The 16,093-nt window shown below is 37.2% G+C and overlaps 1 protein-coding gene across 1 annotated transcript in view; it reads right to left on the reverse strand.

Annotated features, from left to right (window-relative positions):
- Window positions 1–15,106, reverse strand: part of epc1a (enhancer of polycomb homolog 1 (Drosophila) a) — a 32,292-nt gene extending 17,186 nt beyond the window's left edge. Inside the window, exons 1-2 of the mRNA XM_058793438.1 lie at window positions 14,697–15,106; window positions 732–891 (exon numbers count right to left, since the gene is read on the reverse strand). Of these exons, the coding sequence (XP_058649421.1) occupies window positions 732–891; window positions 14,697–14,849 (313 nt within the window). The 5' untranslated portion in view covers window positions 14,850–15,106. The remainder of the gene's footprint in view (window positions 1–731; window positions 892–14,696) is intronic.
- Window positions 15,107–16,093: the final 987 nt, after the last annotated feature.

Raw genomic sequence — 16,093 nt, forward strand, 5'->3', positions numbered from 1 at the left:
GCACATTAAAAACACAACTTGAGTAACATGTACCTCAGTGGGGAGAGAGAGAGAGAGAGAGAGAGAGAGAGAGAGAGAGAGAGAGAGAGAGAGAGAGAGAGAGAGAGAGAGAGAGAGAGAGAGAGAGAGAGAGAGAGAGAGAGAGAGAGATTTTTAAACAGGTTTATCTAGGGTGACTCAAGTTCTCTCCAACATCAATATTCAATCAGCAAAATCATGACATTTTGTTCGTCTTAAACCTCAACTGAGAAACGGAGACTGACTCATCATCATTTAATTATTTCTTCTTCATGTGAACAAATATTTTTAAAATAAGTGCAGAATAAAGTAATAGCCAGCAAGAAATATTTACGGCCTGTATTTTCTCAAATCACCAGCAGTTGGCAGATGATGATCAAAATGATGGACAGAATGGTCCATGCATTCAAATAAACACACTACAAAACAATCTTTGAAGGAAAGGGCCATTCTGGGGACATCTTAACCAGATGAAGTCAAAGCACCCAAATGTATAGGACGTGGCAGATGGCGCAGCCTGCAATCCACAAACACTCACGAAGAACAAAAACACAACAAGACACCTGCTGTTCAGGAACTGGCGGACAGATGTCGGTAATGAAGGCTTCGATTCACTTTCATTCAAACACTCCAATACCTGTCCTCCATAACAACCCAACCTAAAACACTGCTTCATTAAAGAAAAACTCCCTCATTAAGATGTGTGTACTCACGCTGTATGTGAATGAGCTGCTTTGGCATCTTGAAGTCTCCGGGGTAGAGCGAGTCATAGTAGGTGATGTTGCTCTTGGCCTCTGGGACGGGAATCACCATGCTATCCCTCTTCTCTCCATACACCTGCTGGGCGGAAATCGCCCTCTGGAGATGGTGTTCCTAGGGCAGCCATAAAGAAAGAGACATACGCTTCAGTAAACATTTCCATACACAAAGTATAAATCATGCTGGACCACAAAGCGAGTCTTACAAGGGATAGTTCAACCCAAAATGAAAATCTGGTCATTTACTAACCCTCAAGTTGTTTCAAACCTGTATGAGTTTGTTTCTTCCGTTGAACACAAAATATGGGATTTTGAAGAATGTTGGGAAACAAACAGTTGCCAAATCTGACTTCCAATGGTATGGGAAAAATACTATGCAAATCAATGGGTACCAGCAACTGCTTTATCCTCAATTGCATGCAATCTCATTAAAAGATTCAAATCAAAAGAATACAAAAATAGCTTGCGAATAGAACGTCAAGAATAACAGAACAACTGACGTTCAGGCCATTTGCCAAGATATTTACAAAACACTTGAAAACATGCAGAAGCTGCTTGGGATAGAACTCAAAATATCAATGTTTTGATTGTCATTATGACTGTAGCTTGATTGCAAACAATGAATGGCATCATTTTTTCCATGAAGACAGTAAAAACACGCTGCAACGGTCAGCCTTGGCTAATTTTCTCCCAGAAGCCCAATTTCTACAATAACTAGTGCTGAAGAGGCAATGCAAGAGTCCCTCAACAAAGCCAATTTGATCTTTGAGCCATCTCACACCTGATTATTATAACAAAATCCACACCACATTTACAATTACACAACACTTTTGTGCTTTTATTTACCTGCCCTGTGAATCTGTAATATAGATCAGACCACAAAACAGAGGAGCTGTAGTTTCAGAGAGAACACACAAACCATTTTAATGACCTGAAACGGTTTTCAAAAACCTCCTCAAATAAGCAGGCCACATAAACAGGCTGTATAAAACAAACCAACTCTAAAAGACATAAGAGAGCACAACCTCCAAAAATACACCATGTTGGGAAATGAAAAGCCTGAAATCAGCATAAAGCGTAATTAAACTCGAAAACTCCACATCGTTCGTCCAGTTCGGCTGACGTCATGCACCCTAGGAGCTCATCTGAAATGATTACACTTGGCATAAGGAAATAAAAAACAAACAAAAAAAACATTACGCATGATAGCCTGAAAGCATTTAACCAGAGGAGCTCAAAAACTCGGGAGATAAAGTCTGTGATGTAATAGCAATAAAAAGCCAAAAAAACAAGAAACATTTACTTATACATAAAGATTGTGTTCTTTCCAGCTGTCGTTAAAAACTAACTTTCAATAGTTAATTAGAGTCCAAACTCTCTCTCTCTCTCTCTCACAAACACACACACACACACACACACACCTCATCTTGAATGACTCAGCTGCGAGCCCTCACTCAAAGGTCTTACGCAAGGAAGCAATTATCAGCAGACAAAATCCAGACTTCCTTTGGCACAGCCCTCTGAATAACCTTCGGATTGCAAATGCTCCCCCCGCCGAGGGTGACCCCATCACTGACCTCAGAGGATCATAAATTACAAACAGATGAGGGGAGAGAGAACAAAAGACACAAAAAAAGCTTTGAAAGTAAAGAACGACCTCCAAGTATCACCAACCAAAATCTTGAGACCAAATCCTGAATTAGGAATTTAGATGATCATATTTTGTATTCTTCAAACTACATTTAAAATAAATCACACCCTTTTTTGTGTCTTGGCATCCTTGTCAATAATCTCAGGATGCACAGCTCAACATACCATGTTAGTGTGACAAAGTGACCAACATAGATCAAGATAAACAGTGATAGATTTTTTTTATAGAACTTCAAGCTTTTTTTTTTTTTTTTTATATTACGAAACTATGTAGAAATGTACATTTGACACTCTAGCAAAGGGGAAAAAATTTTGTGCACTGATCAAAAGTGAATAATTAACTGTAAAGCTAAAAATAAAGTAAAACTTGCTAAATATTTAAATTGTATTTATTTAGCGTCATGTCAAGTGACTACTAAACAGAGAACTGAGCACACATGAATGTTGTATGTAATGCAGGGGTGCTCTGATTGATCGGCTACCGATCATTATCGGCCGATAATCACTTTGAGATGTTTGATCGGTGCTCTCTAAAAAGGCTGATCTCATAAACTGATCTCTAGCTGACGACGCGCCTGCCGTGAGAGGTTTGTCACGACATGCAGCGGCACTGTCTCAGTCCGGCACGGGTGAAATAATTATAATACTGAAGGTGAGGTACAATTCATATTTCTTCATTAAATAACTTAAAGTAATTTAAAACTTTCTGTGAGACATAATTTCATAAACAGTGCGAGCGAATCACCACGCACCCTCTCTCTCAAAATGCACAAATGGCTTCAAATCACCACACATCGCTTCTGAATTAAGCGAGCAGCATGCTGCACAGCTGACAGGAATTTTCACACAATCGAAGCAGTGTTGTCCCTAAAGTTTATAAATGCATTTCTTTTAATTCTTGCCAGTGTTTAAAGCATTCAGCGCTCCTGCGCTCTTCCTGGAACACTCGCAGCGCACATAACGCCAGGTTTGCATTACTCTGTTTGCAGTGCGTATTTTTTTCTGCACTCATGTTAACGGATTTTAAAGCGTTCACACTGCACACAGTTGCGGTCCGGCAGTGAGTTCCAGGAGTAATCTGCATCTGCAGCAGTTTCCACTGCACGCGCTGAATTAAAGTGACAGCTCATTGTTTGCGGTAAATATGAAATGTCCTGTATGGAAAGATGTACAAGTGAACACTGAGCATCGGCAGCTAATGAGGCGCACTGGAGTGACGTCACCACCCCTCTTCGAATGACTGGCTGAGGAGCAGCTGTCAATCAAGAACTAGTGGACCAATGATGAGGCTTAAATCCACCCTGATTTACATGAAACTCTAACTGCAACATTTGGGAAAGCAAGCACAGAACTTGGAAATGAGAGCGAAGGGAAAAACAGCATAAGCACACAAAAAATACAAATATGAGCAGAAAATGTCTGAGAGCAGAAAAAACTGAAATATAACCAAGGAAAACATGATTTTGTGCGCAGTCAGATAATTTTGCATTAATTTCAATTTTGTTCAATATGATTTTAAACGTGTTTATAGTTTTGATTCATGCTTATTAAACATGCATTATTCATTTTTTGATTAACGCTTATTTTTCTACCCGTGACCATTGTTTCCTATTCTGAAAAATGTTGCTTTCGTTTTTAAATCTTGTGCAACATATTTTTACTTGCATTTTTAAATTGTGTTTTCACGCTTGTTATTTTCTTATCCGTGACTGCAATACTTTAGGTGGGAATCTGATCCCATACTTTTTGGCTAGGTTTAAAGGAAAACAGCACTTTTAGATAAACAAGGCAATAATAGATGAACCGCAGGACTGCTTGTAATAAAGATTTAAAAGCAAAAGAAAAGGCAGTAGAACTGATTGCTTCTGTAAGTGGTAAGTTTGAATTTAGAATGTTTGTGATAACGTAAGAAAAGTATTTTAAAATGTTTTGCAGCTTGCTTGAGCAACTGTTTTGTGCTGCGTGTAAGCTATTGTGCAACAATTGCACGATTGTAAAAAAAATGCACTGAATGATTGAACATTTAGGTGAGAGAAATATATTTTTGAAAAATGTCTAAACAAAATGTCCCCCTCTACCACTCAAAAAAAATAAATAAAAAATAAAAATAAGTAAATATCCCCCCCTCACAAGAGTCACCTATAAGAGGGAAATTCCCCCCTATTTTCAAAAGTGAAATTCAGGCCCCTTCCTTATTGGAGTATTACTATAAATAACTCTACATAATGAAAAGGCGGCTTTAAAAAGATCAGTATCGGTGATCGTAGCCGGCAGATACTGCTTTCTGTGATCGGCCTCAAAAATCCTGATTGGAGCACCCCTATAGTAATGCATTATAAATGACATGTTTGAAGGCATTTGCGATGGCTTCATGACATTTCAGTTACATTGCAACAAGGCGATATAAACTAGAAGTCCCAGTATGCAACACAATACACTTTTTTTTAGAATGATTTCTGAAGGATCATGTGACACTGAAGACTGGAGTAATGATGGTGAAAATTCAGCTTTGCATCACGGGAATAAATTACATTAAAAAAATAAATAAAATATCAGAAGTTATTTTAAATTGTAATTACATTTCACAATATAAACATTTTTCACTGTATATTTCATCAAATAAATGTATCTTTTGTGAACATGAGACTTAAGCAACAACAACAAAAAAAATCTTCCTGTCAAACTTTTGAATACAATGCTGAGATGAAAACAAATATTCACACAGTGCTTAAATTCATAAACACATTCAAAAAGAACTGAGTTAAGAAATTAAAACCAGGATGTCTACAGATATGAAGTTAGATTTAAGACTTTAAGACCTTTTAATACCACCATATGTAAAATTTAAGACCAAACCTGTGAAGGAAATACACATTATATTACATACGTAAATGTAATATTTAATGTGTTTTTAAATTTAAAAGGAAAACGAAATATCATCGCTGTCAAAAATGCTATTTATTATTACGATATACAGAGAACTTTTCATATCTGAAGACAATATCCCATACAAAATATCCCTCAAAAGCTCCACATCAGCAATATTTTCATCAGTTTTCTATTCAGCATTTACATATTTAAATCTGCATGTTTTTAATATTTGCCCCAGGTTGTTATTTACCTCCATAAAGTCCAATATTTTTTAACCTTATTAAATGTATGCGTCATCTTTCATGTCAAATTCTTACAACTGATGAGGAAATTTAATATACACAACAGGGCTGTTAGCAATCACTACAAATTTACAACCGCAATAAATAATGTTATGAGATTAATGTTTTAAAATCAATTTTTTTGAATATACAAATAAGAAATGTTGGTGGAAAAATGCATACTTTTAAACTAAATAAACCACCAGTAGGTGGCGGTAAGTCACTTATTCATTCACTGAATCATTCTGGAACAAAAATGCGAGTGCTGTTTGGAGAATGTGCAATACTTCTGATCTTTGTTTGGAACTATTTTCGTTGGTGAAATAGAATAAAACAGTCAATATTCTGTCTAAAATGTAAGTAACTACTTAACTACTTGTTTCTTGAGCCAAAATCAATGTAACATTTGCAATCATGAAAACATTTAGCAAAATAGTGCCCTTGTCATGGTATGTTATCATCATCATGTTATAAATAAACTAAACATTTTGAATTTTTACCTCAGTATGTTTGTTCTGAGAGTTTCTTTATGTTTGCCGTTATGCTCATTTTATTTGATTTCTCTATATAAGTCTCTCACAGAGACAGGCAGCGTGAGCCTCAACAGCGCAACATTGATACCAGAAATACACTATCCATTATCAATCGCTGTTTACGCTGAATGTAATAAAATGTCACAAGTTTTAATCAAGCTATTTGTCCCGTCGGACAAGTAAAATCCTTGAGCAATTTTTCAGTAAACTTGCATTAACCCATTTAAAGCAGCTAGGAGGCTTGTCAGCGAGCTGGTGGTATTCGACCTGCATTCTGTTACCGCAACTCTCTGATGCCGCAGTAACTACAGCGCGGGGAATCTTCCATCTGTCCAATGATTGTAAACAGTCACTGGGTCCGTCAGACTGGTGAAACTTTTGCGGTAATGAGACTGAAGATATTTAAGACCCACTGAATCTGAATTTAATACATTAAGGCTTAAGGACTCACGGCCACCCTGAAAACTGTTGCGCAGCCAACCACACCTGATAATCTCAAATCAGCCTGGCCAATATATATCGTTACAGACTAGAGGCGGAAAGAAACATTAAAAAGCTTTACTGATCTTCATTTCAAGATCCTGGAAGAGGGTCAAAGTACTAAATTAAAATTAATGATCCAATCAAAAGAAATAATCAAAGTAATAGTCTGTTGTCCTTCAAGAAAGATCCCCTCAGGCCAGAGCTGAAAGCTTCATTTACACACAACATTAAAGACCGTATCATTTATCGCCCTCACGTCAAACTGCATTAGAAACATTCTCTTTCCTTATCAGCAAATATTCCCATTGCTGTTTGAAGCAATGCTGATCCGACAGAACATCCCGAGTCATTTACACAGTCCTGGCATTCTGTTCAGGAACCGGGGGGTGGGGGGGAGCAAGTCAAATTTGTCTGGAATGCTGCCATGACCACTAACCTGGACCACACTCTGGAATGCAGCTGGAAGAGGGAAACTGTCATGTCTCGGAGAACCAGTTTGCTGGATTAACCGCATTTGCCAACGACCCTTCATAGGCTACAAACAGTCTAAACAATAACTATAGATCACAGAAAACGATGCATCATGCTTGCCAACCGTGACGAATGAATAAATGTGAATAAAAAGAAATTCGTCACGATTAAACTTGCAAAAACAGTTCTTTTCCAATTCCATTTGTTGCTATTAGGAGGCACTTAAGTTACGCAAATAAGTTACTTAAAATATTTCTTAAAGGGAGAGTTCACCAAAAAATAAAAATAAAATTCTGCCATCAAAAAATTCTCTCTCTCTCTCTCTATATACATCTATATATCTATACATACACAAAATATATTAGGGCTGTCAAAATTAACGCAAATTCATTTTAATGGCACTCATTTTATTAACACATGATTAACACAGAGTGCATTTTCTGTTTAACCCGTGGAAATGGATGAAGATGGTGACAATGTTGCCAACTTAGCGACTTTTTTTTTTCTCCAAAAAGCGCCTAGCGACCAATCTTTAGGGTTTGCCCAAACCTCATTTAGTTTCTGAGACTCGATGGTACAGCCACGAGCACGAGGTCTCTTTCCCGCTGTGCACACACACCTCTCTCTCAGTGTCTGCACTGTTCAGCGAGCGGCTGACAGTAACAATGCTTTCAGTTAAAACGCATTATGTTGCTTCTCTAATTTTACATGCAAGTATAGCCGAAAACACAGCACAGCTATTGTCTTTATCTTACGTGTAGCCCATTTGATTTTATCAGACAAGGGCTGGATTATAAATCAGGATTTTTGCGCAGATTAACATCTTGGAAGGAAGAGCTGGTTATTTAGCCTTAATGGGTTGCGTTTCAATCACTATTTCATATTCATTCCGTTGTCTGACAACAGAAACAGTAAAATCTCAATGAAAACAGTTTTGAGAATTTAGCTGCATCAAAATACAGTATGTGGGCAAACAAAATGTAATAAATGTACATTTTGCATATTCAGAAGAAGTGGTGTAGAAAATGTAAACAGGTTTGTGTCAGTAAATTGCTCAGTGCAAAGAAAGAGAATTAATGGGAAGCTGGTATTTCTATGTTCTTTTTTCATGTGTCTAAAAGACATGAACAAGTTCTTTGAAAAACATCTATGATCTTTGAAACATGTCTAGTCTTCATGCTCTGTTGACTACAGTTTCACTAATGATAAACATATTGCATAAAGCATCCATATTTGTCCATGCCCATGTTGATTAGAGTATTCAAAACTTGCAATTAATCGCACATTTTTCTGTTCTAAATGTACCTTAAATTAATTTCGAGTTAACTCATGACAATCATGCGATTAAATATTTGAATCGATTGACAGCCCACATACATATATACACATATACACACATACACGTGTGTGTGCATACATATGCTCAAACGCTGCTTTATCAGGCATTACATGCAAGATGAAATTGAACATTTTCTTAAGACAGAAATACAGTGATATAAAAATGCCCCCGCCAGGTTTTTATTTTGAAAAGTGCAGTAGTTGTGTATTCAACAAAGTCAAAGCTTTTTGGAAAATCTATTTGTGGTGGCCACCACAAACAAATAAATGTATGGGAAACACTGAGGTACATTCAATGCAAACTCAACTGTTCGCACAGAAGTTACATTCAACTCTACAATAATCATGTCACTGAACTATCCTGACACAATTTGTTGATAATAGTTATGGCACAACGATATGATTTCAAAACAAGGTCGATGTGCAGTTGAGACATCAGCAACATCCCCAGAAAATCCAGTGAAAACAAGCGGAACAAACCATGTTCAAGGGTTACATGAGTTAGCTATGCCAAATCAATATCTAGCAATAGCATGCAGACATTTAATTAACAAACGTTTGTTGACAAAGCGGGAGGAATTTGCGGCTTTCACTGAGGTTTCATATGACAAAACAGAGCCTTTCTTCTCTCCAATAACAGAGAACATACTGTAAACGCCAGCTACCTGCAAGAGATGATCTAAAAGTAAACTTCTTTAAGAAAATTAGAGACAATGTGAAATGACATTCAGAGATCTGTGATCTTCTACAGTCATACAAGGTTCATTAATAGTGTGGCAGCCCTTGAAATGTTTGTTTCACTTGAACAAGCACGTCAGGTACTATCACTGTTCATCAACAGATTCCATCTATAAACAATAATGGCATTACATCTTGAAGTCCTTCAGAATAACAAACAGGCAGGATAAAGAACATCCTACATACTGTCAGGTGATGAGTAACGTTTGATCGCATATTAAAGGGGTGATCTAGCGGATTTTTTCGAAGGCTTGATTTGTGTCTATGGGTGTTCATGCTTCGTTTAAAAAAAAAAGAAAAAGAAAAAAGAAAAAGTAAAACATTTTTCTCTTATTTTACACTGCTTTTCATCTAGCATAAAAATGGCTGGTTGATTTCTTGTTTCTTTAAAGGCCCTCCCTCAGAAATACATGATGGGCTCTGATTGGTTAGCTGGCCCACTGTGTTGTGATTGGCTAAACAACCTCTAGTGCACATCTAGATGTCCCGCCCCTCAGCTCAGTGCCATGTGCTCTGGTTGTGTTGTAAACAACGGCGTCGTCTATATTGCTTATCAATTTGAGCCCGATTGAGACGCAGAGGATAATAGTGAAGAGGATCGCGCAGAACCTGTGCAAGCACGGCTTTTAATGGTAGGACTATGTTTTTTGCTTGTTGTTGTCTCATACGTTTAGATACGCTGTTATTATGCTACTGCTTATGTTAGCTTTTAATATACGGTTTTATGATTAAAGCTTTAATACAGTACGGCAACCGCTGGGCGTTCATGTTTAACGCTTGTCATAGCTACATGAAAATAAGTGTATAAATGGAACAGTTCATTGGAGCTGAGCTGATCTGAATGAGAGAGAGAGAGATGCAGAGCAGGGCGATGCGAGGAACAGGATTAAGAACCGCTGCTTTAGAACATTGATTTTGAAACTTGTGAATCCATTGGAATCGTTAGAAGACAGAATTGCTATTCATACAGTATATGAATAGATTTTTACTTGCACCCCTGGTTTTCTTCCTCTTCTCTAAAGCAGCGCAGCATGGCCTCGCCCCCTTCGTTGCATGTTCCCAGGGGCGGGGGTTATCTGGGTTTATGATGTCAGTAACCTAGAAGCATTTTGTTGTCCCTTACCAGCCGTTTGCTGTAGTCAATGCTATGCTAATTCTGTAAAAGACAATTTCTCCCTTTGCATTGGGGTGGGCGATATGAGCTAAAATTCATATCACGATATTTTCCACTGTCCAGACGATATCGATATTATATTGCGATATGAGGAAAAAAAAAACAAATAAATAAATGGAATCACATTTTAGTAGACCTTAGTCAAATTACAGGCAAAATATGTATTTTAAACTTATATAACAAGAAAACAAAAACAAAAAACAAAACATTATTTCAAGAACTAAGGCAAAAATAGAGTGGTCTGACTTTAGATATGTGAAATTATGCTACATTAGACACCTGCGCAAAAGAAAAACAGCAAATGGACTGAAAGAACATGCAAATTCACTCTCTGACAGCAGATGGCGCTTATGAACACGGAGGCAAGAGAAAAAGAAAATGCCATCTAAAGTTTTCTGAAGAGAGTTCCCTTCAGATACTCATTCATATTAACCCCCTGCCCCCAATTCATGATTTATATTTTTCTTCCTATATTTCGAGCATTGTGAACAGTGATCTTGTGCTGCCTGCTACAGTATTTTCTCTCTTTGTGTCCGTGTTCTGCATCTCTGTCCTGTGTTAACAGCCGTTTACAGAATTAGTAATATTACCAAACAAATTACATTTTGGGAAATTATTCAGTTTGTGTGCTGTTCCGAAAAGCCGATCGTGTGTTTGGAGCAAAAACTATCCGGTTCTGATTTATGTCCGATCGAGCGGGGCATCTACTGTAACGACCGCGGGAGAAAAAAAATCTCTGTCTGTCCATCCAATGAAATCCATGAATATGTAACGGTATAGCAAAATCCATATCATGGCACAACATAATTGTCACGTTAATACTCCCACCTGTATTATAGCACCCACCCCTACCTTTGCATTGAACTTCGTAACTTTTCAGATATTGTTTATACTCACAGAGTTACATTACACACTAACAAAAGTTAAAAAGGTGAAATCGTACTATATGACCCCTTTAATGAATAAGACCAGGACGCTCATTCATTATCCCAACTAACACCAAGTTCAATCATCATGCACTTTTGAGTTCCCATGCTTTGCATAAACAAGATGATGTTAAGGTTAATGTTTTGGAGGTGGTCAGTTGCTGAGATGTACAGTAAACACTTTTGCCAAACAGAACGTTTACATGCACACCTGTTATTAAAACCAGTTATTATAACACAAACGGGGTCAATTAAATAGCAAGATGTTAACATTTTGAAAACACATGAGAATCATTTAGCCAGGGATGCATTGGTAATAGACAGTTCATTATTTTCATGTTATGGCCATTATTAAAAATCTATAGGCTACTTTTTTTATTATAATAATATTTTTCTGTGGGGGGGACTGGCAGTCATGTTAGATAAAGATGCATTAACTGATTAACAGTGACATTAAAATGTCTATTTCAAATTATGTGGTTCTTTTGAAACTTCTTTTCAAAGGATATCCACAAAAAAAATACTAAGCAAGCAGCATAATTAATATCAACATTGATAATAGTAAATGTTAGTAGAGCAGCAAATCAGCATATTAGAATAATTTCAGAAGGATCATGCAATACTGAATACTGTAGTAATGATGCTAACAATTCAGAGTTGCCATCACTGGAAGAAACTGGATTTTAAAATGTATTCAAATACTGTTTTTACTGTATTTGTTTATTTATTTATTTTTTTTGATCAAATAGCCTAAATGCAGCAGCCTTGGTGAGCATAAAATGTTCGACCCTTCCTTAAACCTCGAGCAGCAGAATTTAATATTTCCATAATTTTTAAAATGTCAAATCCACATTGTGCTGCTTAAGCAAATGTGTGCATTACAACATTTGTGTACAGTAAATTAACTTAATTTGGAGATCACTATTTGCCCTATTATGAAGTATAACCTCATAAAATTGGAACGCAAAATTAGTGCTCACAAATCTTTTCATAATCAAGCACTATATCAGTTAAACAAAACAACATTAACACAAACAGCCAATATAAATTAATTTCCCATGCTCATTTTAAAACTATTTTGGACAATGTTTTTAGAAGATTCAAAGGAACTCAATTAATAAAACTATTTACTTGGTAACCTTTGAAAATGCAGCATATCAGTACACTCGCTAATGAAAGCACAATTAAGAGTTATTTGTGGGCACAGAGAGTTCCCACGCTGCGCAGGAAGGACGTCTTTGCACTTAATTTCACCTCTCAGTAAGCAGTTTTCTTCTCTTAGACAAGCAAAGATTCTTCATGACAAGCAAACATAACAGGGCAGATACAAAAATAGCCAAAAAAGACCAAACAGTACATATGCAATATATCCTAATAGAGCTTGTGTCAGTGCTTGAGAAAGATCTATGGGGAACTGGAAAACTTTTGACCCCTGAACTAAACCAGCCATTATAGATGACAAAATGCTTAACCACTGGGAGAAAACCTCTCTGCCGCACAGTCCAAACAAACTACCCATACTAGTCATTTTCCGTCAGAGAAATTTGTCTGTCACAACATTTGAACAAATTAAATCTTAAAATGAACAAGAAATTTTTTAATTACCTGCAGCCATCTCACGGACCTGTGCTGCAAACATCCAGCAAAATACAACACAAATGACACCAAAACAAAACCAAACGTCTCTTGGTTTCCCTTTCCCCCCCTCCAAGAATCACTGGTATTTAGACCATAGGTTTACATGTACACAAAATGCATTCAATTCAACCTCAAATCATAACAAAATTCTAACTTTAATGCAACGTGGAATAGATTCTCCAATTTTACTCTGTACCAGAGCCATTTGATGGTACAAGTAGTAACTGATATTTAGGCAGGAACTATGATGGTCACACTTAAAACAAGAATTATCTCCAATAAGAGGACACGCGTGAAAAGACTCAACACCTTTAAAATTTGCCTCAAGCATGCATGCTTCATCTTTCACGGGGCCTCAGGCTCACCTTGAATATCTATTAATAAATCATGCATACATTTAATTCAAAATTTCAAACACCATCCAATTTTAATAAGAACGGGCTCAAACAGTAAACAAGCTCCACTCATGAACCTCCACAAGAGAGTACAAGAGACACTTGGCATGCTGCTGTCAATGACCATGTTTACATGCACATTTTCTAAAATTCTGGTTAAAACTAACAAAGATACATAAAACCAGCGTAAAATCTATAAGCAAAGAGCAATCTCTTCTGGAATTATTAAAGAGGTTTACTCAATGCAACAATCTCATTAACATCCTTTAGAGTAACGCAAAATAATGCGATGAATTGAAAGTGTAATTATTTCTTTTAATGTTTGTAAAATGGAAGTTAAAGAAAATTCCAATTAAAATATGCATGTCTTTTTTTTTATTCATAAGACAAGACTGTTGTATTATTCTGATTGAGGCAATAAAGTTAACATGCTTACATGACACTTGCATAACTGAAATGACTAAATTCTGAATAAAATTTACATATTTTGGTGCATGGGAAAGCAGTCATTGATGCTAGCAGCCCAAGGGCCCTAATAAGAATTCAGACGGCAGCATGTCATTAAGGGGCCTTCAGCTCAGCCTCGCTCTCTAAGGTTCCTGCACCTTTAGACCAATGCATGTCCCATTCATTCATGATTACATACAAGGATTTTTTTTTCTTTTACAAAACTGTATAAACTCTGCATTCACAAAAAGCAAAGTGTAGACGAGAAAACATTTTCACAAGCATCACTATGTGGGTTCTCTACATAGAAATACCCACGAGTTTCCAGGTGTGGGAAAAAAAAAAAAAAAAGAAAAAGAAAAAATTATTAAAGGAATAATTCACTCAAAATATGAAATTCTGTCATCCACCTTCATGTTGTTCAAACCCTGTATGATTCACTTTCTTGAGAAGAGCGCAGGGGCATGACAGCTCAGTCACCATTCAATTTTGTTATATGAAAACAGCATGGAAGTGAATGGCGACCAAGAAGACAAAAATCAGACTAGAACAACATGAAGCTGAGTAAATAACAGAATTGACATTTTTGGGCAAACTATTCCTCTCAAATATTTTCAGATATTTCCAAGTTTCCCATGACAGCCCTCTGGCTGCCGTTTGCAGCCACTGCAGGACAAAATCCAACAAAATGTCGGTGCCTCCGCGGTCACATGACTCCTTTTGTGTTTTGCTGCACGATTCGGGTCCGAACGGATTGCCAAAACCCGACTTTCACACCCCAAACAGCCATCAAACAAATCCAACTGTATATACCAGACGTCAAAATCGGTGCACACAGCAAAACGGCTCCAAAATACCGTGTAAAACGCTTCACGCACAGTCGGCCATTTTGTTGCATCCAAAGCTGCGCAGATTGACAGAAAAAAAACAAATTTGTATCGCACAAAATCGGCGGTTGCATGGTAAAATTCGTACCGATTCCTCGTCCTTCTCCATGCCGGTGGGCATCTGCGGCACGGCGCGGTTGATGGACGCGTACTCGTGCAGGTCTGGCAGATCCTCGCAGCGGAAAACGGGCAGCGGTTTGAGAGCGTCCAGCGCCCGCGCCCTGAACGACAGTTTACTCATTTTACTCTATAAATCTATCCGATCCCCTCACAATCACCCATAAAACCGCCACAGATCTCATGGAGGAGGGTGGATGGAGTTGGAGAATGAGAAAAAATAATGGAATAGAAGAGCTCCAGCGAGGAGAAGCAGAGGCGGGTGTGTGTGTTTTCTCTCGCTGCCTCAGTGCGCCATTCACAACATGGCGGACATTAAAAACTCCTCAGCCGATTGCGTTCTTCCCTCCTCCCTCACACACCTCCCGTGAACGCGCGGCTCGTGCACGCGAGCGCGCGCACATGTATATATGTCTACATAATATAAAAATTACATTTCATTAAGATTCACTTTTTTGCCATCCGTTTATGTTGCTTCAAAACCTAAATAAGTTATCATCTCGTGCCTGCTAAATATATGTTAATCAACATTAATGTAAATAAATTGTACATTTTAAACGTGCTAATCAGACACTGGGTGTAGGATTCAACGCTAATTGATTTTATTTTTGTTCCACCAAAATCATATTTACACATTCAACAACAGTCACCTCTGAGATAATAAAAAAATTCTGACAGCTACAGGCCTATTGAATGTCTGAAAAATAAACTAATCACAACATATCTACAGTGAAATGTTACATGGAAAAAAATACACAAAACATTTTGCCACACATTAGTTATGAATAAGCCTACTTTTATTTAAATATTAGTGGTATTGTGTTACCTTGGCTGAAACTATGGTTACTGCACTACATTATTTAAATACATATTGAGGTTTTACTGCCAATATAAACATGCACTCATATATAAACTCTCTCACACAGACATAAAACTTTTTTCAGCCAGCCGTAACTACTGCGGTACTCCATATTTTTGCGCATTTTTGTAAAAATAATAATAGCAATAATTTTGGTTTTCGAACAATTTTGATGAAAGGTTTTGATCTACTTCAGATGTTGACTAGTGTAGGCTATATCAAATGTTGCATTTATATGAATAATTACAATTCAACGCTAACTTATTTTCTTGTAGCTTTAAGCTTTATTAGCCTATATGTTTAGGCTATGTTAATGTCAAAAAACTGCTATTAGCTCATTTCGTCCATTTGTATTACAATCAAAACAATCCGTTCCACTCAGACTCTTGTGTTAGGAGACGGCGCCCTCTTTTGGTCAAATCCAGATACACCAATAAAATGAATGTGACTTCACCTTTTTGAGTAGGCCTATGTACTGCCAGAATACTGCAAACACTGCACAGTGCACA

The sequence above is a fragment of the Onychostoma macrolepis genome, chromosome 12 (genome assembly GCF_012432095.1).
Source record: "Onychostoma macrolepis isolate SWU-2019 chromosome 12, ASM1243209v1, whole genome shotgun sequence".
In the NCBI taxonomy this organism is placed as follows: Eukaryota; Metazoa; Chordata; class Actinopteri; order Cypriniformes; family Cyprinidae; genus Onychostoma; species Onychostoma macrolepis.